At 35.1% G+C, this 27004-nt stretch overlaps 1 protein-coding gene across 2 annotated transcripts; it reads left to right on the forward strand.

Annotated features, from left to right (window-relative positions):
- LOC127832285 (gelsolin-like protein 2) lies at nt 1–25848 on the forward strand. Of its 2 annotated transcripts, none has more exons than XM_052357687.1 (12): nt 1–96; nt 2896–2963; nt 4116–4196; nt 5889–5962; nt 7770–7844; nt 9683–9754; nt 18877–19004; nt 20030–20249; nt 20734–20820; nt 22294–22458; nt 23169–23264; nt 23587–25848. In XM_052357687.1, exons 2-12 carry the CDS (start codon nt 2957–2959, stop codon nt 23683–23685), a joined length of 1104 nt encoding a protein of 367 aa, XP_052213647.1. In that variant the 5' UTR covers nt 1–96; nt 2896–2956; the 3' UTR covers nt 23686–25848. The 2 variants fall into 2 exon arrangements, with proteins under 2 accessions (XP_052213647.1, XP_052213648.1); XM_052357688.1 differs by lacking the exon at nt 1–96 and adding an exon at nt 1391–1483.
- Nucleotides 25849–27004: the final 1156 nt, after the last annotated feature.

The raw sequence follows: 27004 nt of genomic DNA on the forward strand, positions 1-27004 counted from the left end.
TCCTGTTGATTTCATTATGAAATTACTGACCACGCTTGCATTTGCCAAGACCGTGTAGTGGACGCAAGTCCATAGTCGTTGTTTTATTCCAACCTGGTGAGTTAAACAGTTTCATTTATTGAACATTGTGTATTATTGCATTATAAAATGTGTGTGAATTAGTTTAATTAATTTGAAGTTCATTTAATACATTTTTCGTAGTATCGTTTGTTTTGTTCTGTTTGTAAAATAGTATCATTGTTTTGTAGGTCTTTTCCGTCATGGCTATATTGGTCAGCGTCAATAAATACAACTAAACCTCCACGGCTTTGATTGAATGATGTGCCCGCACTCCCACACCCACTACATGTGTTTTCAATAAAACCTGATTTCATCGGCGAGTCCTTATTGTATAACAACATATATCTCTCGTCGACTAAAATAAATTCGCGACTGACCTAGATTCGCGGATTTTGTTTTCGTCACGTTACCGGTCATTGTGTACACACCGGTCTTACTGACCGTTCAGACGATGCACTCAAACAAAAAACGTTCAGACGATGTACTATTTTCCGAATTTCTCGCCACAGATCTAAAAAAGCTTAAACAACGTGGAAAACCATGTACGAAATATTCTAAGCATGTTAGAAAACAAAAACTGTTGTTTTATTTGTTTGTTTGTCATCTTGAATAGCAAACGCGTCAAAATAAAGTATGTTCAGACGATGTACAATTTTCATTGTTTATTGTGTCTGAATGTTTGAGAAAACTACAGAAATCTAAGAAAAACGACAATTACCAGAGTACATAAGGAGACTAAGCGTGTACTTTGCGCATAGTTATCATTAATTTAGATATTATAAAACATAAATACCTTGATTTTCGTCATTAAGCGAGAGCTTTTTCCGCCATTTTGTGCGTACGATGTACTTTTGTGATCACGTGATTCTCCGCAGTGCCTAATTACTCGACATTGCAATGAATTTTTGTATGACGTCATACCCGCGAATCAAGGGTAGTAAAACAAAATGGCTGACGCTTTACATTTATGTCAACAATATTGACATTTAAGAGCTTTAAAATCATTGTTTGGAAATCACAATGGAACAAATCAGCGAAGAATGAATTTATTTTAAAAGGTTAATGTTTGTTTTCGTTGTTTTTTATGCGTTATTATTTTAATATGGACATTAAATGTTAAGGTCGCGAATTTACGGTAATCGAGGATAATCATTAAAATATATCCGCCTTATACACTTACCATTTTAACGATACATTAAATGAATTTAATTGTCCTTACTCGTTTAAAATTATCAACACAGAATAAAGACAAAACAATATTTTATTGATTGATAATTTTTTTAGAACTTCTCAATATTCTATAGATACGTAAATGGTCGGCTATATTTAGCGCCAAAAATAGCCTGCATTTTAGTGCTTCCTCGTTTCAGCGCAAACGGTTAGTCGTTTCGCAATTTCACTAAGGATCGAGTAAGTTGTTCAGGTAGGTAGGGTCAGGCAGAGGTATCTGCTTGTAAATCTAAGTTATAGCCGTAACATGATAATCATATTATACAAATGTTGTTCTTCTATATTTAATATGGCTACTATACATGGTGAGATTATTTGTAACTGACTCGTTTTGGTTTGTGGTTGTGTTCTCCAGGTAGCCCCAGGGTACCAATTCTCGAACGATTTTTTGCCGATTTTATTTAATTTGTCAAACTGTTCCACATTTTTTAAAATTAATTTAAGCTGATATTTCAGGTAAAAGACTACTCTTTCTGAAACTATAAAATGTAAAGAAAACGAGCGTTAATAACTCGACCTTACCGTTGGTCAAATGAAGTTGGTTCTGTTTACATTTTGCAACCCATTTGCTAACCATCTTTATATTGATACATGTATTTATTTTAACTTTGGCTCCAGGGCCGTCACCAGGATTTAAGAAGCCCCTATCGTGGAAGGGATGTGTCTCCGGCGACTTGACCATCACCACCCACTTTTTAATAATTTTTTCATGCATGCAGACTGCACAGGCATAAAAGAGACTGCATACTTGACGGTCGGTCTGTCTGTCGGTCCGTATTAAGTGTCCGCTCTCTAATTCATGTTGTTTTCATCCGATCTTTACCAAACTTGTTTGGATGTTGTATCTAGATGATATAAAGGTCAAGCTCGAATATGGGTCATGCCGGGTCAAAAACTAGGTCATGGGTCACTTAGTGCATTTTAAACATGGAGCATGGTGTCCGCTCTCTGATTCAAGTAGTTTTCATCCAAGCTTCACCAAACTTAGTCAGAAGTTGTATCTAGATGATGTTTAGGACAAGTTTGAACATGGGTCATGATAGGTCAAAAACTAGGTCACATTGAGCATGGTGTCCGCTCTCTGATTCAAGTAGTTTTCATCGGAGCTTTACCAAACTTAGTCAGAAGTTGTATATAGATGATGTATAGGCCAAGTTCTAACATGGGTCATGATAGGTAAAAAACTAGGTCACAGTGTCACTTAGTGCATTTTAAATATTGAGCATGGTGTCCGCTCTCTGATTCAAGTAGACTACGGGGTCACTTAGTACGTTTACACATTCCACGTGGTGTCCGCTCTCTAATTCAAGTAGTTTTCATCCAATCTTCACCACACTTGGTCCTGAAGAAGTTGTATATAGATGATGTCAAGGTCAAGTTTGAACATGGGCCATGCCAGGTCAAAAACTAGGTCATGGGGTCACTTGGTGCGTTTTAAACATTGAGCATGGTGTCCGCTGTTTTTTTTGTGAAGACAACATGTAAAATATTCTGTGTCAATGTGGCATGTGTATTTGTCACGTCTGTGACAAAGCTCTAGTTTTGCTTGTTTGAAGAAGAATGTATGCTGATTTTTTCCACCAGTTGCTTTTATTGTATTTTCAGGCATCAGCTTGGAACTAGGAATTGAACAGTATTACACGCCTAAAATAAAATATTTCTGAAAATGTCAGGTAACTTTTGTAGTTTTGTTTTATTCTTAATTAAGACACACATTAGCTGGTGTGTCTTATTTTCCATCTTTCCCATGACCACAACTAATTGCTAAAATTTTAGTTTTATTACCTGCGCCTAAAAGGAATACTCTTTTAATCTTCCTTTGTTGTATAGGATGAAAAAATACTGACTCATTTATTTATTTTTTTAACTAGTTGTTTTGTAATGATTTTTTGTCATAAAAATATACATTAAGTTCCTGTTTCCTGACTTTACAACAAAGTGTTAATATTGGTGGTGTCAGTGATTTTCCATTTATTTTGTGAGGAAAAAAAACCTTGACATAGAAGTTCATGTAAATGCATAATAAACATATTTTTGGTCTTATCAATAGGTGATGGTAGTTATACCCCATTGTGATTTGCTTTTTAAAAAATTGGTTTGTACTTTCTGGCATAGATGTACATTGCATGGTCATAAGTATATAAAAAAAAGAGTTGCTTCCACTGAATGAGACTGTAGTTTTTAAGTAGATGCTTTAGCTTGATATTTATTATGCCCACCGAAGAAGAGGGGGTATATTGCTTTGCTCATGTCGGTCTGTCGGTCGGTCAGTCTGTCGGTCATGGTGACCTGAAATAGTAAAATGGTTTCCGGATGATAACTCAAGAGCATACGCCTAGGATCATGAAACTTCATGGGTAGATTGATCATGACTCGCAGATGACCCCTATTGATTTTGAGGTCACTAGGTCAAAGGTCAAGGTCACGGTTACCCGAAATAGTAAAATGGTTTTCGGATGATAACTCAAGAACGCATACGCCTAGGATCATGAAACTTCATAGGTAGATTGATCATGACTAGCAGATGACCCCTATTGATTTTGAGGTGTCAAGGTCAAAGGTCAAGGTCACAGTGACCCGAAATAGTAAAATGATTTTCGGATGATAACTCAAGAACGCTTTTGCCTAGGATCATGACACTTAATAGGTACATTGATCGTGACTCGCAGATGACCCCTATTGATTTTCAGGTCACTAGGTCAAGGTCACAGTGACAAAAATCGTATTCACACAATGGCTGCCACTACAACGGACAGCCCATATGGGGGGCATGCATGTTTTACAAACAGCCCTTGTTATGATGTATGTTATTTAAATTTTTTCAGGTTTGAGAAAACAGAAGAAATATGATTGGAAAGATTCCAACTTAGCACTGTTTGGTTCTGATACAGAAAAGAATATTAAAAGTAAGTCTTTATTATGCCCCCCTTCGAAGAAGAGGGGGTATATTGCTTTGCTCATGTCGGTCGGTGGGGCTGTCCACCAGGTGGTTGTCAGTTGATAACTCAAGAACGCTTGGGCTAGGATCATGAAACTTCATAGGCACATTGATCATGACTCGCAGATGACCCCTATTGATTTTGAGGTCACTAGGTCAAGGTCATGGTGACCAGAAATAGTAAAATGGTTTTTGAATGATAACTCAAGAACGCATACGCCTAGGATCATGAAACTTCATGGGTAGATTGATCATGACTTGCAGATGACCCCTATTGATTTTGAGGTCACTAGGTCAAAGGTCACGGTGATCGGAAATAGTAAAATGGTTTCCGGATGATAACTCAAGAACGCATACGCCTGGGATCATGAAACTTCATGGGTAGATTGATCATGACTCGCAGATGACCCCTATTGATTTTGAGGTCACTAGGTCAAAGGTCAAGGTCACGGTGACCCGAAATAGTAAAATGATTTTCGGATGATAACTCAAGAACGCTTTTGCCTAGGATCATGACACTTCATAGGTACATTGATCGTGACTCGCAGATGACCCCTATTGATTTTCAGGTCACTAGGTCAAAGGTCAAGGTCAAAGTGACAAAAATCGTATTCACACAATGGCTGCCACTACAACCGACAGCCCGTATGGGGGGCATGCATGTTTTACAAACAGCCCTTGTTACTCTAGATTCCGGGCATTTTGTAATCACATAGGACATTTTTATCTTCATATTTATATAAAGAATAAGGAAACACTATTACTGGTGTATACTGGATTACAATGCGGAAATACACTGGGAATGGTTGAGCTAAACATTGCTTCTGCAATAAGTGTATACATGTCTTGTCATAAAAATTGCATACAAGTGTTACATGTAAGTACTGATTTAAACGCTAAATGGTTTAGGATAAGGAAGAACTAAGTTATAATATTTTGCACTCCGTGACAAACTTGTGTAATCGTTTATGTAAAAAAATATGTCTAGCATAGAGCGCAACTTTATTACTTTTCATTGAAGTGTTGTCAAACATGGCTACTAGAAAATAAATTAGCCTCGCTCTTAGAAAAGGGGGTTTAATGCACGTGCATAAAGTGTCGTCACAGATTAGCCTGTGCAGTCTGCATAGGCGAATGGGGGACAGCACTTTCTGCTTTTATGATATTTTTCGTTCACAGAAAGTCTTTTTTAGCGAAAATCCAGTTTAGGCAGAAAGTGTCATCCCTAATTAGCCTGTGTGGACTGCACAAGGTTATCTGGAACGACACTACGCAATTGCATTAAACCCCCTTTTCTAAGAGCATGGTTCAAATTATTTCTGCCAATATTTAAGGTCTCCAAACTTAACATTAATGATCTGAAAGTCATTGACATTGTTAAATAAAATAAGGCATGGTTTATAAGTCTGATTTCTATTGTGGTCTTAACCCTTACAGTGCGGGAACCGGATTTTGAAGGCCTTTGCAAACAGTTTGGATCCAGATGAGACGCCACAGAACGTGGCGTCTCATCAGGATCCAAACTGTTTGCTATTCTGATAGTGTTCTTTGAAAAAAATCGAAGAAAATGCTAATTTTAAAAAATTCAGCAGAAGACATTTTAGCAGACGACAAATTTCCCAGCATGCAAAGGGTTAATGTGCATGTACCAATCTTTCAGAGGAGTCTGCTCGAGGGGAAGTAGCCTGGAAGAAGGCGGGTCAAGGTGTAGGCATTCAGATATGGAGAATTGTGGTCAGTGTGTAGTAAATTGATGTCATGCAAAAATTGTTTTTGTTATTCCTCATTGGAAAAAATGCGATGTACACCATTGCACTGTTTGTCCTGTAAGTCTAAAGTCTTTTTAAAATCTCTTGTCTCAGGGAAAGCTTTGTCATATTGATTTATTTCATAAGAAATACTGTCTCTTTACTGTAGAGGTCCAGGAGAGACTAATCACGGAACTGCTTTCATTTAATCCATTCAACCCTTAACATGTTATATACATTTTACTTAGGATGTTTGGGAAAGAACTTGTTCAAGTGAATTCAACAATTTATCACATGCTATACCCTGTTTTCCATGTAATACAACCATTATATTTGTTTATTTTTATTACACATGTGTAAAACAAATTTTTTAAGCATTTTCATTTGTTTATTGACCAATCGCATTTTGTTATTATGCTGAAATGACGTTGCAACGTAAAATGACGTCACGAAATGTAAACAACATTCAGGATTAATCATTATGTTTGCTTAAATATTTATTTCATTTGCTCATTTAAAAGTATGTGATAAAAAAGATCTGACACGCGTCATATCAACCATATTTTATTAAACTCATCCAGGAAATTCGTTAGTAAGCTCGCCAAAGGCTTGCTTACTAACAAAATTCCTGAACTCGTTTAATAAAATATGGTATGATATTACAACTCGTGCCAGATCCTATATATATTGAATTTAGTTGTTGGCAGATTTATAACAGTAGGGGAGAGAAGTCATCAAACAGTCATTTGGGCTGAGTTTTTGTGTTTCACATTGCATTACAAACATTGCAATTAATACTGATATTTAGCTAAAAGTAACAAAAGAGGGATCAACAAAAAGAATTAACATGTGTTATGATGCTGTTTTTTACTTGTACCTGGAGTATTGGTTATCTCTATGAAATGTTCTACTTAAGTTTTTGTACTGTAAATATATTTATAATTGTTATATCTGGTTTCAAAACAAACGTGTTGTATTGGCTGCTTTCGAATATCTCTTCTCACGTTTTATTAACCAAATTTTTAATGTGCTTACAGTCAGTGTCAAACAGAAGGCCTCCAGTCAATAACTTAAGTTTGCAACGACAAATGTTGATGAATCTTTGGTATAACAAGCTTTCAATTGCTCTTTAGTTCCATCTGGACAATGTTAAAGTTAATATGATTAAAAAAACACAACTTTCATTAAAAAACTTGAGTAAGGCTGGAGGTATTTTGCTGATAATTTGTGGGAATGCATTGTTCATGCATAACTAAGTTTGAATTGCATTAAGGGCAAGTCTGTTCAATGTTACTGTTACTTGAAGTAGAAAAAAGGTTTCAGCTAAGAAACTTGAGTTTGGATTAGAGTATGGGTAAAGTAGCTTCATGTTGACCTTGCTTGAGATACTATTTTGGGCTTTAGGGTCAAGTTCAAGATCACTGTTACTCAAAATAGATAAATGCATCTACTCACCAACTTGAGTTTGGATGGATTTTATATGAAGATTGTCATTAGCCTATATGCGAACCTACCTGGGACATTGAAAAGTTTTAGTTGGTAAAAAGTTGCAAACCTGGTTTTCGGACATGGCCTTTTTTTATTTCTTGTTTCTTCTATTTTATCATTTGTTTACTATATTTCTGTCTAGTGCAAGGTTTACTCGTTGTTAACTGCCATGACAAAAAACTGCAGCAAAAAGTATTATACATTTTAGGGATGCAAGAAAACTATTCTTTAAGAGAGTTTCCCAATTATGGTGGGAATGGCCTTAGAAAAGATTAACTTGAATTATTTTGTTTTCTAAATTACAGAATTTCAAAGTGACAGAGTGGCCCAAGGAGGACTATGGCAAGTTCTACAATGGGGACTCTTACATCATTCTGCACGTAAGGACGCCCCCAAACAACATGCTAGCTACTCTGTGGGAAAACTGGGCTTAATGCATGTGCATATAGTGTCTTAACAAATAAGCCTGTGCAGTCTGCAAACAGGAACGACACTTTTTCCAAAACTGGGTTAAGAGGAGACTTCCTTTATAGGAAAAATACAATAAAAGCATAAAGTACCTCCCTGATATATGCGGAATGCACAAGCTATTAAGGGATGACACTTTACACACATGCATTAAGCCCTGTTTTCCCAGAACAAGGCTGGTATCTTCATGTAAAGTATTGATTTACTCTAGTATCATGTTTGAATATAGTTATTTAAAAGCAAACAGACACCTTTTTTCATTTTAATCTGTGACTTTTTAACCACTTAATGCCCTGATTGAATGAATTTAGGCAGGAATGGAAATAAGCAGGAGCCCTCTATTCGATGGCGTCTTGAATCTGTGGTGGTCCTTAGGTTTTCTGGAAAAAAAATGTATGTCTTCTGCACAAGCAGTTTTGATGTGCAAGAATTACTAGCATGTTAGTTTCCAATCTTGATTCAGGCACATTTAAACAGTGGTGGTCCTTAGGTTTTCTGGAAAAAAAATGTATGTCTTCTGCACAAGCAGTTTTGATGTGCAAGAATTACTAGCATGTTAGTTTCCAATCTTGATTCAGGCACATTTAAACACTGTTTCAGACAAATTAGGAAAATGTGCTTGTGAAAATAATATTTCATATTATTTTGTAGAATGTGTTTTGATTTGCTAAGCTGCCATTATATAACAATAAACAAGTATTTATTCCATTTTTATGCCCCCCTTCGAAGAAGAGGGGGTATATTGTTTTGCACATGTCGGTCTGTCGGTCATGTTCGGTTGGTCCGTCCACCAGATGGTTTCCGGATGATAACTCAAGAACGCTTAGGTCTAGGATCATGAAACTTCATGGGTACATTGATCATGACTGGCAGATGACCCCTATTGATTTTCAGGTCACTAGGTCAAAGGTCAAGGTCACAGTGACTCTAAATAGTAAAATGGTTTCCTGATTATAACTCAAGAATGCTTACCCCTAGGATCTTGAAACTTCATAGGTACATTGATCATGACTGGCAGATGACCCCTATAGATTTTCAGGTCACCAGGTCAAAGGTCAAGGTCACAGTGACTCGAAACAGTAAAATGGTTTCCGGATGATAACTCAAGAATGCTTACGCCTAGGATCATGAAACTTCATAGGAACATTGATCATGACTGGCAGATGACCCCTATTGATTTTCAGGTCACTAGGTCAAAGGTTAAGGTCACAGTGACTCGAAATAATAAAATGGTTTCCGGATGATAACTCAAGAATGCTTACAACTAGCTAGGATCATGAAACTTCATAGGTACATAGATCATGACTGGCAGATGACCCCTATTAATTTTCAGGTCACTAGGTCAAAGGTCAAGGTCACAGTGACCCGAAACAGTAAAATGGTTTCCTGATGATAACACAAGAATAATTAGGCCTAGGATCATGAAACTTCATAGGTACATTGATCATGACTGGCAGATGACCCCTATTGATTTTCAGATCAATAGGTCAAAGGTCAAGGTCACAGTGACAAAAAACGTATTCACACAGTGGCTGCCACTACAACTGACAGGCCATATGGGGGGCATGCATGTTTTACAAACAGCCCTTGTTAAAATATACCGTGTAGTCAAATCATATCATCTCAAACTTTTGTTTAAGAAAAAATTGCTTGTGAATTATCAATTTCATATTATTATGTAGAATTGTAATTTGATTTGCTGATGTTATGTATCAACTAATTAAGAATTTCTTCCATTTTTCTTTGTAAGACGTACAAGGAAGAAGGGGAAGAAGACTTGGAGTACGACGTCCACTTCTGGATTGGAGAGCAGAGCACACAGGTAGGTACAGGAACAGATTCACACATGAGCCTTTTTCTTGGAAAATGCATCTTATTTCATGTGTGTAAAGTGTCATCAGAGATCAGCCTGTGCAATCAGCATAGGTTAAATAGGGATTACTGTTTCCGCTTAAATGGAATTTTTAATTAAAAGGAAATCTTTTCTTAGCCTAAATTCAGTTTTAGCAGAGTTTTTTCCCTGATTAGACTGTGCAGACTGAACAGGCTAATCTGGGATGACACTTATCATTTGCATAAAGCCAAATTTTTCCAGAGGGGGGGGGGGGGGGGGGGGGTTCAACTGAAAATCATGGCACCATTTTACTTGTCAAAGATTGTTTGTCCAATAATTTGCAGTTAATTGATTAGATTATGCAACCATGTACTGTTGATTAAATTGATCAACTAATGACTGCTAAGTCGAGTACTGTGAGTAATAACTGTGCTTGTTGTCAGGTGAATTAAGCAATTTATTCCTTTTCACGGCCATAACTATTTCCCCCCAGTGCAATCAATTTTGAATTTCTAGTGAAACATCTTGTATTTGCTTATTGAAAACATCATGAATACATACCTATGGCTGCTTCATTACCTGTGTACAATGTATACAGTGATTAAGTTCAAACGATGCATTCTGTTGACTTTGTTTATACACTGCCATTGTTTTGAGTTGGTTCATAATAATACCATGCCTTTTTTTTATTAAGTTCATTTTTAGCTCATCAATTTTTTGAAAAAAAAATATGAGCTATTGTCATCACGTTGGCGTCGGCGTCCGGTTCAGTTTTGCGTTTCGGTCCACTTTTCTCAGAAAGTATCAAACTTAGTACACTTACTCACTATCATGAGGAGACTGGGCAGGCAAAGTTAGATAACTCTGGCGTGCATTTTGACAGAATTATGTGCCCTTTTTACTTAGAAAATTGAAAAATTTTGTTAAGTTTTGTGTTTAGGTCCATTTTATTCCTTAAGTATCAAAGCTATTGCTTTCATACTTGCAACACTTACTAACTATCATAAGGGGACTGTGCAGGCAAAGTTATGTAACTCTGACTGGCATTTTGACAGAATTATGTGCCCTTTTTATACTTAGAAAATTGAAATTTGTTTAAGTTTTGTGTTTAGGTCCACTTTATTCCTACAGTATCAAAGCTATTGCTTTCATACTTGCAACACTTATTAACTATCATAAGGGGACTGTGCAGGCAAAGTTATGTAACTCTGACTGACATTTGGACGGAATTATGGGCCCTTTAGACTTAGAAAATTGAAAATTTGGTTAAGTTTTGTGTTTTGGTCCACTTTACCCCTAAAGTATCATAGATATTGCTTTCATACTTGGAACACTCGCAAACTATCATAAGGGTACAGTAAAAGGACAAGTTGCATAACTCTGGATGTCATTTTTACGGAATTATGGCCCTTTTTTGACTTAGTAACTTTGAATATATGGTTAAATTTTGTGTTTCGATCCACTTTACTTCTTAAGTATCAAGGCTATTGCTTTCAAACTTCAAATACTTTCATGCTATCATGAGGTTACTGTACCTGGCAAGTTGAATTTTACCTTGACCTTTGAATGACCTTGACTCTCAAGGTCAAATTATTAAATTTTGCTAAATTTGCCATAACTTCTTTATTTATGATAAGATTTGATTGATACTTTGACAAAACTACTCTTACCTGACATACCCCAATAGACTCCACCCAAACCATCCCCTGTGCCCCCCCTCCCCCCCGAATCCCCCCCTATTTTTTTTTTTTTTTTTTTTTTTAAGATCATCTCACAAATGACCACCACACCTTCACACTATACCTCCCCCCCCCCCCAATTTTTTTTTTAAACGGTTAAAAAACAACTATTTATTTTTATTATTTTATGTTTTAAATACCGTCCAACCATCGCACCCAAGAATCACCTCCCCCCACGCCCCCCCCCCCCCTCCGATTTTTTTTTTTTTTGCATTTTTTTTTCGCATTTTTGGAAGATAATGTAATAAATGACCACACCCCCACACTATACACCCCTCTTCACTCCACCCCTCCCTCCTTTGTGATTGAAAATGAGAGTCCCTTCACCTTTAAAAAGAAAATAGATGAGCGGTCTGCACCCGCAAGGAGGTGCTCTTGTTTAAGGTTTGTTTTTAAAACCCCTTTTTGTGTTTAATGCTTTAATCGACAATCTGCAACCATTTTAATAATTTTCATTGACGACAACCAAAGTAGATATTATGTCATCAACAATTAATTTCGATAATAATCCTTAAGATAAACACACTACCAAAAGTGCCATTTACAACAACGATGTAAAGCAAAAAGAAAACTTCAATTCTATTTTTTAAATATCACAAACTATATTAAGTTTAACATTACCATAATAAAAAGTACAAAATAAAAGACAATCATATTTGTTTGTTATTTTAGAAGAGCTTAAGTTTGCGTAACATAAATACATGCAAAATTCACACAGTAGAGCCACATGGCACAATATGCACCTTCACATTTGTATTCACAATTCTAGGTCTGGAATGGTATCAATATATACAGTTACCCTAAAGTAAGTGAATTGAGACATACTTCCGTAAAGTCTATATATCACAAGAATTATTTTCTTAACTGCAATACTACCAGGAACTTTCAATTCTTCAGTAATCTGATTTGCAGTTCTCTGCACCGGCAACACATGGTGGTATTTTGTTGGCAAGGTACAGCCTACAAATATCAAGCCAAACAGTTGACAAATGCTTCCAATAGTTTGATGTTTTCTTTAAATTTCTGCGCATGTCCACTGACTGGTTGGCAAAAACACTTATTACAGTAACATAAAACATATGCATAATTTTGGTGAATGAGAATTTCTGAAATGGTACATTAAAACACCTAGATTATTTTGTACAGACATGACAATCAGTGCTAATGCTGTACATTAATAAATTTCACTTCATTTATGTAAAGTAAGTGAAGAGCATCTGCGTACAGTGGGCCTCAAGAATAAACACCCAACAATGGAACCTTCAAAAAAAGCGATTTATTAGGCGCACAAATTCTTGTCAAAAATGGAAAAAAATTACATAGTATGAATCCTGATCATCTAAATGCCGGTAATAGTCGATGCTCTTAGTGTGCTAGTTTCCATGCCTGCAAGAATAACATGAAAGATGTGCAATAAATCAACAATTAAGCAGACCCTATAAAGTTCCTTTATACAAACATGTATATTTAAATCTCTATGCTGGTGACTAAGAGTGATAAATATTGAAATGTGTTTGTCATCAATGGTAATTATATTATTAACATGCATTATTGTTATATTTATAGTTGCTTGTTCCATAAATTATCATAACATATGATATTTCCACGTCCATAATGAGTTTTCAGAATATTTTAACATTATTCAAAATATATCATTATTAAACACATATGACTAAACTGTCTAAATCTATATAGAGTTTTGATTTTTAATTTTCACAACATTTTACTATGTAACTGAAGCAACAATTTAGTTTCTTTGTTAAATTACTATACAACATGACTGCTAAATACTACTACGAAGACAAGAAATAGAAGTATTAAAATTGAGTTACACGGGAAAAAAATACGTACCCCACCTGTGGTTTGTGACATCATGTTGCTAGTTAATAACAATTTAACACCAGATTAAATGCTCAAACAAAGGGTGTACAGATTGGTGACATTCGAAGTAAAACAAGACTATTGCCAAGCAATATATGTCCCCTACCGGCTCCACCATTGTCAGAATTTATATTTTTTATTTGTTGCCATAGCAATTAGAATTTTTGACATAGGAAGAAAATGAATTGACGTGCATAATGTCCATATTGCCATCTATTTATGTTTCAAGTTTCATGAAAAAATATGAAGAACTTTTAAAGTTATCACAGGATCCAGAAAAGTGTGCAGGATTCACCATTTTCAGCAGTATTTCTAGTCTATTTGTTGCCATAGAAACCAGAATTCTTGACGTAGGAACAAAATAAAATGACGTGCATAATCTCCATATTGCCATCTGTCCATGTGAAACCGGTACGGGACAATAATGCCATAATATAAGAAAATTTAATTTAACAAGCAATAAAATTGTTGTTTTCTGGACCTGCATAGTTTTGAGTTAGTTATGATGCGTTGTGTGCATGTGATTTATCTTTTTGTTGTTTGTTTTCATCCTTATTTATCGAGTACAATATAGAACTTGTATTTCAAATTTGTGTTCAATTGTGCAGTCTTCCTTGTAAAAGAGATTGGTCATAAAGATGTGTTAACCAGGGAGATCTTTGCAGTACGACATAAATACCAAGCACACAATTTTTAGTGCATCATTAGTAAACACAATGAATAAGAACAACGTAACATGTCAAAATACAACTTCTTTAATATAAATTTATTTTTCAAACATTAATTAGTGTCAAAACGTTACATTTTTTCATTTTAGTTAAAAGAAGCTGTGATTTTGTCATCACTTTCTATATGCACTTATATAAATACTACCACCTTTTGCCGTCCGGAAGGGGAGTCTAAATTTTACATGAGCGCATAATGTTACTTATCAATTTTCTGCAAAATTTTAATTTGACTATTTATTATCTTAGATAGCTACACTGTAATATTTTAACTGTCATAGTCCATTTTCTGGTACCCTCCCGTTACTCTTCCTTAGAAAGCTAAGTCTGTAGAAAGGTTGATGTGCAACAGAACAAAATAAAAATTCTATGACAAGAACCCCATTATGTATTTGTACTAAATTGTCTGTCATTACATCATCATGAGACATACAACACCCTGTCCACATTTATTAATGTGCAACTAACACATAAATTAGATACATGAAATTGAGTAGAAGATTTCATTCTCTAAAATTACAGAAGGGAAAAAAGACAATAGAAACAACATATATTAATATTTTCAAACAAATGGTCCTATTCAGAATCTTACAAAGAGTTGACATGGGACAAAATATATTCCACATATATAAATAAGTATGTCCCTGTGACAAATATTTAACAAAATCATAATTAAAATTAAATGTTAACCATATTTATTTACTATAAAGACATGTTATTGCTGAGACATTATTAGGTATACCAGTACACCCATGATTATTGTAATCGTAATTAAGTCTGTACATATTCTTGGCATGAAATGATTTTTACATACCCAAGCCAAACTGACAGAAGTCTCTTTTTTTAACCACACAAATCATTATGTTTCATTACAAACAGGTCTTAAAATGAGTATAAAATTGTATATTTGAGTAACAAACACAAAATTATAAACAATAAATAATAATGGCAAAATATGTGGTTTAGCGAATAACAAAATAAGCATTTTGCTAATAACAAAATAATTTACTCATACACACATAAACATCAAAATATATTAACCCATTTATGCCTAGCCGGTACTTTAATTGACGTTGTTCAGTCCTTTACCTACGTTAGTGTCTGCTTCTTTCCTTCTCTTTCGCTAAGTAAAATGGCTAGCGAAAATGCAATTAAGGGGAAGCGTACCTTGAATGGCATATTATCGTCATTGTATAAATATGGTCGACTATCTAATTTGGTCTTCTTTTAACTGTTTGACAGTAAAATAAGTCCTGTTTTATTACATGGAAGTGAAATTTGGGGTTTTAAAGAAATTCAATGTATCGAATCGGTCCACCAACATGCCTGCAAAAGGTACCTTTGTGTTGGTGAAAAAACATCAAATATCACGAGCCTCGGAGATTGTGGTCCCTACCCTATTGTAATAACTTCACAAATTAAATGCCTTAAATACTGGCTGAAAATAATAAGCATGCCCGACACCAGATACGTAAAAAAATGCTATAATTTCTTATTGAACACAAACTTAAATCTCTACTTTAATTGGGCCAATGAAATTTAGAACTTACTTAGCACAAATGGATTTCATTGCATTTGGATGAACCAGCATGTCCCAAACCCACAAAAATTTATAAATTAATTTAGAGAAAGGGCTAAGTCCCAATACTTACAGAACTGGTTGAGTATAGTTAATACATCTCCCAAACTTGAATTATATAAACATATTAAGTTACCATACGAACACAAATCATACTCAGACATCCTATGTGTGCGCAAATTAAGGCGCAGTTTTGCCCAACTTCGTTCCAGAACCCTTCCGATAGAAATCGAAACAGGCAGATATCACGGTATAACAAGAGAACAGCGACTTTGTCCCATTTGCAATACTGGTGAAATAGAAAACAAATTACATTTCCTATTCAAGTGCCCTGTATTGCAGGATATACGAAAAACATATATACAACTTAATTTTTTCATAAACCCAAATATACATAAATTGTTTATAATGCTGTCAAGCAAAAATGAACAGACAATTAAACAAACTGCTTATTACATTGTTAAATCACTTGAAACGAAAAAATTAATTCTTGATCTTTAATATAACCTAATTTAGAGGTTTGCCACAGGACTAAGCTATATTTTCAAATGAATGTTAAAGTGTTCTTAAGCTTAAAATGTAGTCTCTTACCGAGAAAGTCCTATATTTCTTTTCGATAGGCTTACTACTCGGTATACAATTTCTGTCAATTTACTGTAAGCCTTACCTATATAACCTAATTTCAGCTATTACTACTTGTAAGCATCCTAAACGCTGGCTTATAGATCTTTGTAGGTTATATGCTGGGTTTATAGTAACTTTATACAGTTATATATCGTATATTTACTCATGAACATTTGTATATGTGTATGTATGCATATAAATGAATATAATTATATACATGCATGAATGTGCGTGCGTGCGGGCATGCAAGTGTTTCGGATGAATATGTGAATCTCTTTGCTCTACTACATGCAATTACTGTATAATGTTTTAGCATGCTATTGTTAAGCATTGTTTACCACTTGACTATATGTTTAAATACTATGCCAACCATTTGTGCACACACCATTGTCTTGCATGAATTGTAATATATATGTATATGTGTCAGGGGCCGGAGGCCTATATCACAAATAAACAGAGACAAAGCCTAGCGTCAAGAAAAAAGGCCTTGGCAAACAGCGTAGACCCTGATGAGACGCCGCATGATGCGGTGTCTCATCAGGTTCTGCGCTGTTTGCTAAAAGGAATATCTGTAAGAAGTATTCTTAATTTAGCAATAGATACTAGACATCCCTAATTTGGGAAATTAATTGATCCAATTGAGAAAGGATGAGAGAGTCCACTTGGCATAAATGGGTTAATGAAAATGATGTTGTTGTTCTTCCTAATAAGCACTCCTTGACCTATATGCCTCTAAATGCATTACACGAATGTCTACTTGCACCATTTCTAAACTACCGGTAAGGAGTGAAATACAATTTCTACTTTCATATGAAGGTCCATTATAAAGAGAAGAAATGTCTTTCATTCATCAAAGACTTGCTGAAATGCCAATTAACCAAAACAAAGAATTACTATTGTAACAATGAACCAGTGCATGACTTTGATTCAATTAACAAAATAACAACTACTTTTCTTTAATTATGTAATTTAACAACAATAAATGACCTTCTCAGTAATGTTTTTAATGATTTAAATGAAGTATCAAGTAAATGGGCACTATTTCTACAAGACAATAAATCAAAGGTAATTAGCCTTCATCAAATTCCAGAGTGTTATGACTAGTGAGAATTTAATAAAATGTTTTTATAAGTCACTTAAGTCAATGATTCTATTACCTTTTAAACACATCTTCTTAGTACAAAGCATTTTCTCTAAATGGAACACTTAATTTTGCCTTTGTTCATCAAACAATTCCAAGACTTAAAGTGTTAATTTATGACTTTCTATTTCACTTTTTTCTCGAGCAGTATTTAGTAAAAAATAAAACCTGAATGAAGACAGGAAAGCTGCAATAATGCCACACGTTGGTTAATACTGTTCCAGGTCAAATAAATGAAAAAAAGTTGCATCAAAACTGCCATATCGATATTGCACAAAAATCAAAGATTGAGATGCACTTCATTTATTATTTAAATGTTTGACAATTTTAAAATAAAGCAAGCAAATATTGTAATGAGTCAAACACCATCTCAGGTCCATCAATCAATAGTGACAAGGCTATTGCTTTCAAACTTCAAATACTTTCATGCTATCATGAGGTTACTGTACCTGGCAAGTTGAATTTTACCTTGACCTTTGAATGACCTTGACTCTCAAGGTCAAATTATTAAATTTTGCTAAAATTGCCATAACTTCTTTATTTATGATTAGATTTGATTGATACTTTGACAAAACTACTCTTACCTGACATACCACAATAGACTCCACCCAAACCATCCCCCGTGCCCTCCCCCCCCCCCCCCCCTCCCCCCCCCTTTTTTTTTTTTTTTTAAGATCATCTCACAAATGACCACCACACCCTCACATACCCTCCCCCCCCCCACCCCCCTACTTTTTTTTTTTTTTAAGATCATCTCACAAATGACCACCACACCCTCACATTATACCCTCCGCCCCACCCCACCCCCCAATTTTTTTTTGAAACGGTTAAAAAACACAACTATTTATTTTTATTATTTTATTTTTTTAATACCGTCCAACCATTGCACCCAAGAATCCCCTTCCCCCCCCACCCCCGAATTTTTTTTTATTTTTTTTGCATTTTTTTTTCGCATTTTTGGAAGATAATGTAATAAATGTCCACACCCCCACACTATACACCCCTCTTCACTCTACCCCTTCCTCCTTTGTGATTGAAATTGAGAGTCCCTTCACCTTTAAAAAGAAAATAGATGAGCAGTCTGCACCCGCAAGGCGGTGCTCTTGTTTGACTTTCTTTATACCATGCAATGGCATTTACTTAGTTCACACTGTCAATTCTGTTGTCTAACTTCAGTCCATTTTGTTCACCTATATTCTACCCTGCCACCCTGTTGATTTTGTTCTCACCTTCACATAGTATCATATGTCTGGCACAGCGGCCTACACTTTCTGCCTAAGCTCATTTTTACACTCAGAATTAAGAGAAAACAAAAAAGCGGAAAGCGTTGTACCTGATTATCTTGTGCAGACTGCCCAGGCTAATGTGGGACTTCATTTACGCACATGCATTTAAATACTCAAGTGTATCTGGTGTTTTAGGATGAGTACGGCACTGCAGCCTACAAGACAGTGGAGCTGGATACATTCCTGGATGACAAGCCTGTACAGCACCGCGAGGTGCAGGGGCACGAGTCACAGCTCTTCAAGAGCTACTTCAAGACCCTCACGTAATTATGTAGCTCTATTTCATAACTCTTTACCACTTTGATACGCATTTTAAGGCTTTTGTAGTCCCTTCGAAAAATTACAAAAAATTAAGACCTTTCTTACTAGATTCAAGTTTTAAAGTCTTCATTTTCAATCCTAAGATACTGATGAGAAGCAAACACCATAAAGCTTGAACAGACTGAGAGTTACTCAAACATAATGATTACACAGAACCAAATGATACCATCAGAAAAATTCATGATTGATAAGCGCCTTTCTTGAATTGATTTCTAACTATGTAATTTTTAGCTCGACTGTTTTCAGAGAAAACCCGAGGTATTGTCATAGCCAGCTGTCGTGTCGTGTCATGTTGTGTTGTCTGCCGGCGTTGTGCTAAAACTTTGACATTTTGCTCTAATATCAAAGTGCTTCCACCTATAACTTTGAAACTTCTTATGCAGATGCACATTGATGAGTTCACCACACCACACCCATTTTTGGGTCACTAGGTCAAAGGTCAAGATCACTGTGACCTCTTAAAAAAAAATAATCTGACAATCTTTCATTTATTTAAAAATGCACCCGCAGCCGAGCGTTGGCACCCGTTATGCGGTGCTCTTGTTAGATGTTATTAACATTGAGTGTTGGGTGCTTCAAATAAGCAAAAAATGAATTGCAGGCCTTAAAAAATGTTCATTAGCATATAAAAGCATTTTAGCTTGTACAATGCAGAACTTACTGGAAAAAGGCAAATATCTGAACAAAAACTTTAAATGTAATGACATACAATTTAAGCTGAAAGTACCAATACATGTGTTCATTCTCAGTGTAATAATGGTAAGGACAAATGTCACATATTTAACTAATTACTATTGCTCCTGAAAATATTGTATCGATTTTGAGTGATTGTTGTTTGGTTTTTTTCACATCTGTGTTGAACCATTTTTTTTTAAGCTGAGAAAACAGTTTTCTTGTGGTGTTTATTATAAAATGTGTAGCATGTTTTTTTGGAAATAAAATTAACTTCCATGTTTTGCTATTGCAGTGTAATGAAGGGTGGTGCGGATACTGGTTTCCGGCATGTTAAGCCAGAGGAGTACAAGCCCCGTCTGCTGCACTTCAGTGGGAACCGGCAGCATGTGGAGGTGCGGGAGGTGGGGAGGAACAAGGCAAGTCTCAACTCCGGTGATGTGTTCATACTGGACATGGGCAACACCATCTATCAGTGGAATGGCAGCGGAAGTAACAAGGACGAGCGGATGAAGGTATACTGTCAGCAACAAGGAGATTGGGGCAGTGTGTGATTAAAAAAAATAGCGCTTCGATTACTGTTTAGGAAAACTGCATGCATTTTACATTGCACAAAGTTTGGCAAATTAAAATGGACTGTAGTTGCTTCTTTTGTATCAAAGTCTTGTGGTACAAAAAATATTTGAAGTCTGTGGAGTGAACACTTACACATTTCTCGCGTCTAAATTGAAAAAAAAGCATTTCCAAGTAGTTCAGATATGCAACTTCACTTTTTTCATCTTCAGTCATCCAAACATCCCGGAGTTATTTGCTCTTAAACATAGTTCACACAGGGGTGTAGAGGTATACGTCACCTTTTGTGACCAAGCTCTAGTAGACTTATTGATAGACCATTAGACTGGTAACAAAAACAAGGATAAAGCAATAATGTTTGTAAGGTTCACCTGTATTATGTCTATTCTGATGCCATAACCTTGACCTGCCTGTTCTGTTGCCAAGGCGATGCAGTACCTCCAGGGACTGAAGAGTGAGAGGTCAGGCCGACCAAACTCGGAGGTGTTGGAAGAGGGGGATACAGACAGAGATGTGAGACATTCAGTGAATTCCTCTTGAAAAACGACAGAAATATACAGTCAACATTTATTTGGAGTTCTGTTCATCATTTATTGTGAGATAAACCCTTTTGGCCAGTTTTCGGTGGAAAATAGAATTGGTTTGGAATTAAGGACAATTGAAAATCCTAGTTTATTATCAGTTTATAGGGCAAATGGCTTGAACAAACAAATATATAATACAAATAAAGTTTACAAGATTGTACATGTCTCTAATAGTGAGTTCTAGTTTTGTCTCATAAAACCCGTTTTAATGTTCTTCATGTAGTAGTGTGAGCTTTTTAAGCAGATGATAAAGGATACAGAGTTTGTCCGTAACAATTCTGACTCTTATCAAGATTATTTGTATTTATCAAGATAATTTATTTAGTTGTTGATATTTTGTATTCATCCTATAAAGAATTATTACTTTTTATACCCCCCTTTGAAGAAGAGGGGGTATATTGTTTTGCACATGTCGGTTGTCGGGAGGTCGGTCGGTCCGTCCACCAAATGGTTTCGGGATGCTAACTCAAGAACGCTTAGGCCTAGGAACATGAAACTTCATAGGTACATTGATCATGACTGGCAGATGACCCCTATTGATTATCAGGTCTCTAGGTCAAAGGTCAAGGTCACAATGATTCGAAATAGTAAAATGGTTTCCGGATGATAACTCAAGAACGCTTAGGCCTTGGATCATGAAACTTCATTGGTACATTGATCATGACTGGCAGATGACCCCTATTGATTTTCAGGTCACTAGGTCAAAGGTCAAGGTCACAGTGACTCGAAACAGTAAAATGGTTATCCGGAACACATAGGCCTAGGATCATGAAACTTCATAGATACATTGATCATGACTGGCAGATGACTCTTATTTATTTTCAGGTCACTAGGTCAAAGGTCAAGGTCACAGTGACTCGAAACAGTTAAATGGTTTCCAGATGATAACTCAAGAACGCTTAGGCCTAGAATCATGAAACTTCATTGGTACATTGATCATGACTGGCAGATGACCCCTATTGATTTTAAGGTCACTAGGTCAAAGGTCAAGGTCACAGTGACTCCAAACAGTAAAATGGTTTCCCGATGATAACTCAAGAATGCTTAGGCCTAGGATAATGAAACTTCATAGGTACATTGATCATGACTGGCAGATGACCCCTATTGATTTTCAGGTCACTAGGTCAAAGTTCAAGGTCACAGTGACTCAAAACAGTAAAATGGTTTCTGGATGATAACTCAAGAACGCTTAGGCCTAGGATCATCAAACTTCATAGGTACATTGATCATGACTGGCAGATGACCCCTATTGATTTTAAGGTCATTAGGTCAAAGGTCAAGGTCACAGTGACAAAAAACGGATTCACACAATGTCTGCCACTACAACTGACAGCCCATTTGGGTGCATGCGTGTTTTACAAACAGCCCTTGTTTTGCCAATGATGCAGTTTTTCTCTCCCAGCATGAATTCTACAAGGCTTTAACAGAGGATGCAGACGACAAGGAAGAGCAGACGCAGGAAGCAGACACCACCAAGGAGTTGTACCGTCTGTCAGACGCCAGTGGGAAACTCACCTTCAAACTGGAGAAGAAAGGTGCTGTGTCGGAGAGCGACCTTGATACCAAGGTGAGTCAGGTTCTCATGTGTTTTCTTAGATATCTAAGTCATAATGTGTGGTGTATTTTTCATTGAGAATGCACTCTTATATCACATGTGTAACTTCTAATGTTATTCGTTTTGATATTAAAATGCTATTGTTAATTCTTATGAAGCCTTAAATATAAACAAACACTGAGTGGGTTGGAGGCACTATGTATGTTAAAGTCTGGAATATTATGTAAACAGTAGTATATGTCTGTGCTCATACATCAGATTGTCTCAGAATAAAACATATTAAGGGCTATTTTAGGCTTACTTATAGATGTTATTATGTCATAATTATATTGGCAAAAATAATTTGTCTCACCCTAATTGGAGACCAAAATTAGAGAGTGATGATTTGACTTCTAGACTGTTGGAAGTGAGAGAGGTGAATTGAGTGAAGATGACTTTTGAGATTTGTCTAGTCATGGTGAGTAGTTGTTCATGTGAGTGTCATATAGGCGACTTCATTTGAAAATGGTTCATATGCCGTATGCTGGGAGCGAGGCTCCACACCAGTCTGCGCATGTGTGCAGCTACTTTGTCCGCTATAAATTCATGCCATGTATTGCGGTCTCTTTAGTAGACAACGTAGCTGCATATGGAATGATAACCAATCGGCATGATGAGGGTCTTACAAATGATTATGAGGTCCCAGTCTAGCGTAAAAGCATTTTGATGTGCTTCTTTTTCAGGATGTGTTCATTCTGGATGCTAAATCAGCACTGTTTGTGTGGATTGGGAAGGGTACAAGCGAAACAGAGAGGAAGAATGCAATGAGTTATGCTCATGTACGCAACTTATTTTACAATTTTCTTAGTATTTTGGTTTTACTGTTAAAATATTATTTCTGATGAAAAACGTTTATTTAAATTGATAATTCAATTAGAGTAAATGGACAGCTTATTAATGTCTTAATTACTTGGTGATGTTACAGTGTTTTACATAGGACTTATCTCATCTTTGTTGGCAAAATGAGTGGATTTTTGAAGTTATTAAGCTACTTTTTAAATAATTTTATACAATTGTTGTTAAGAATTAGACACACATTTCCATGAATGTATTCGGCTACTTCCACAACGATAAAGATTGACACATTTTAAAACCTTTCAGACATTCCTGAGCAAGAGTTCTCACCCCTTGATCCCTGTATCATGTGTCGCTGAGGGAAGACGGTATCCCAAATACTTCCAAACGGCCATCGCAGCTTAAATGAACAACTCCACGCTTGGTATAACAGCCAGGATGTGTTGAGACCAGTGCTCATTCTTACCCAGTCCTCAACTTTGACTTAAACTAAAAAAAAATATGCATTTGCTTAGTATCTTAGTACTAAACAATCAATAATGAAAAATTATAAACTTATCAATCTAACCAAGAAAATAGTCATTTATGTAATAATGGAAATAATTCAATGTGAGATAAAAATGTACTGAGTTATTAAAGTTAAACAGTTAAACACTGTTTTAGATTGTTATTCTTGAATTTACAAATAAAAATGTGACGGGGGCATGGTAAAGTTTTTTGCATTTATGTATCAAGTGAAATGTAGCCAGTAGACTTTTTCTCATGTAACATCTCTCTTCAACTTAAGTTCTATTAAACTGATTATCTACACTTAAACTCATATTTAAAAAGTTTTTTATTTGTCAACATTTAGTTTTAGGTTAGGGTTTAGTTTTGTTTTTGTTTTTTTTGTCATACTTTGCTACAGGTTTTGTTTCTGTAGATATGAATATAATTGAACATTATCATGGTATGAATACTTAATAATTTCCATTGGAAATAAACAATTATAGGTAACACTGTAAAACCATTTCTTTTTGTTGGCAGAAATTTTGTGGCTTTTGAAAAAAATACAATTCTGTGCGCACTTAAATTTCAAATTATCTGGATATTATAGTACACGATTGATACAAAACGCACAAACCTCCTGTATGTTAAAGGTAATCTTTTCATCATACACAAACTTGAATAGCTACCTATATCAGTTTACGATATGTTCGTGTACGTTAATATCCTAGATACTTCACATGAGGATGCCATTTGGCTAAAATAAAATAAAATTAACTTTTAGTTGGACTCTTAAATTTGTGTTTTATTCTACCATCAAAATCCATGAAGATTAGTGAATCACAAAATTTAATGGTTTTGCAGCAGACTAAACTAATATTTATAATAATGAAGCTGTTCTTGTTTTGTTTTGTTTTTAATATGCAAATAGCAATTAATGATTTTTTGTATATTGGCAGTTTTATTTGTGTTTTTTACCTTACAGCCTTTTTTATTCAACGAAACAAAAATATTGGTGTTTGGAAATGTTCTTCAACAATGAATTTTTACTGAAAACTGTACATTTCATTAGCAACAAGTTACATGGACTATTGTGTAATGTTTGTATTTGTTTTTTAGCAGTTAATCACATTTGTTTGTGTTGGTTCAGTACATACTTGCCTAATCCTAACGAGTTTATGAACAATAAAAACATGTGATTTTTTTCAGAGATTGATAAGCAACAAATGTGAGCCATTTCTGATAATGTTTCAATTGCCTTAAGCCAGGCATTTCGATTTCTTATTTGGGCCAAATTAAAAGAAAAATTTCCAACAAACAGTTAATATGATCAGATTTTCTATGATTGAATGTAGTTTAATTCATCTGGCATTTTATTAAGAACATGTTTATGTTCATTTGTATTGGGTGGGGGGATATGTGAATCTGGGATTTTTGCTACCTCAACATCAAACTATTTGTATTCATTTATTGTCGTACTTTGCGCAATATCAGTGAAATTCCCGATACTTATTGGGACCAATACAGGAGTATTTGTGTTTTTGAAATGAACTGATTGTGTTTAAGCTGCACAGTTAAAGTACCATATTAATTCACCTTAATTTAATATTTCATTTAAAAATGGTGTTCTGCTAAATCATTAACATGCTAGTGCTTTCTTTTATTTACCCTGCTTTGTATTTAGCATCTATGTGCAATTAGCCAATACTGTCTATAGCAATAATTGTGTTGTGTTGTTGTTGTTCTGTCTACATTGTTTTGTTGACTTTAAATTGTTGTGATTAAAGCTCACTTCTTATTATAATCAAACTTTGCTGTAAAGTTATATACAAGTTTACATTGTTTTTGTTTAAGTTTTATTAGTGCTATGAGTGTTTTTGTACTTTACAATTAAGTGCTTTTCCCAGGGAGCAAATATAATCGTGATCAAACTGATAATACAATGCATTTCTATTTAACCAAGTTTCTTTCACTAATTGTGCTTGTTTTGTTATACACTTTATTCTCTCTTGTTTGTGACTAGTTTACATTCTTTACTTTCGTATTACCTCTTTTATGGAGAATAAAGGGCCTTCTTCAAAAGATGTTGTTCTTTATTATCTTGCCCACATTTTTGATAATCTGTAAATATGCAGGAACAATGTGTGAACATGAATATAAATGCAGACAATTGAAATGAATAATTGTTAACTATAATTTTATGCAGATTTATACACAGGTAAATGCGTCATGATCAAAAATATTGTTAATGTACCCGTATATTCAATGAAGATTGCATTCCTTCATTATCATTGTGCCTAGTAAGCTCTGTCTGTGTAAAACAGTGATAATGTTAAAACACATTACCGGTATTATGTGAATTTGGAATAAACAGTTTTACATCAATTCATTACATGACATATTACCTGGTGTATTTATTAATTTTTGATAAATAATCAGTAAAATAGACACCTGCATACATAATTGCATGTAGTAAATTGATATTTCTTCAAAACTGGCTTATTGATTTTTTTTATTCCTATAAAATGAAACCATGTAAATGAGTGTTTAAAAATATAGTCAAAATGAAAAAAAAATCCTTGGATGAAAAAGTAATGGAAAATATGTATACTAAAGTTAAGACAGAATATTTCAAAACACATGAAGAACGTGAAATGAACCATTTTCTTTTAACATGTTTCCAATTTTGACGTCTTATTCCATATTCACATAATACAATGGTTAATCGCTTCAAGTCATAGCTCAAGTTGCAAGTGAACTGAATGTCTTTTTACTAATCTGTGCCTAAGGATGGGGACTTTCATTGCTTGAGTAGTTAAACACAAGCAGGCAAAATTAGATCCTTGTTTGGACATTGTAATATTGTGATGTCTTTATTCTAGTACCGGTAATTTAGGAGGAAAATTTGTAACTGAAGTATGTGTTATTCATCATCGCTATTGATATAAACAATTTATTTTGCATTTTCACTGCTTCATCCAAGGAACTGCAGGTTACTTTGGTGCAAGACAAACCTTATCTAGTAACAAATAAGCAATATGTGGGTTTATCATAGCAGCACATATCTGGTGTGACAAGACTAGACCTATAATGCTTGTTCTGCTGTGCAACAACCTTAAGCCTTTCCCACCCAGAAGCCAAGGGAAAATGGCTATGTGAAAACAGCATAAAACCAGAACAGCCTGTGTGTAACTCGCAGTCTGTTCCGATTTTATGCTGTTTGCTGCTCATCATCAGT

The sequence above is a fragment of the Dreissena polymorpha genome, chromosome 5 (genome assembly GCF_020536995.1).
Source record: "Dreissena polymorpha isolate Duluth1 chromosome 5, UMN_Dpol_1.0, whole genome shotgun sequence".
In the NCBI taxonomy this organism is placed as follows: Eukaryota; Metazoa; Mollusca; class Bivalvia; order Myida; family Dreissenidae; genus Dreissena; species Dreissena polymorpha.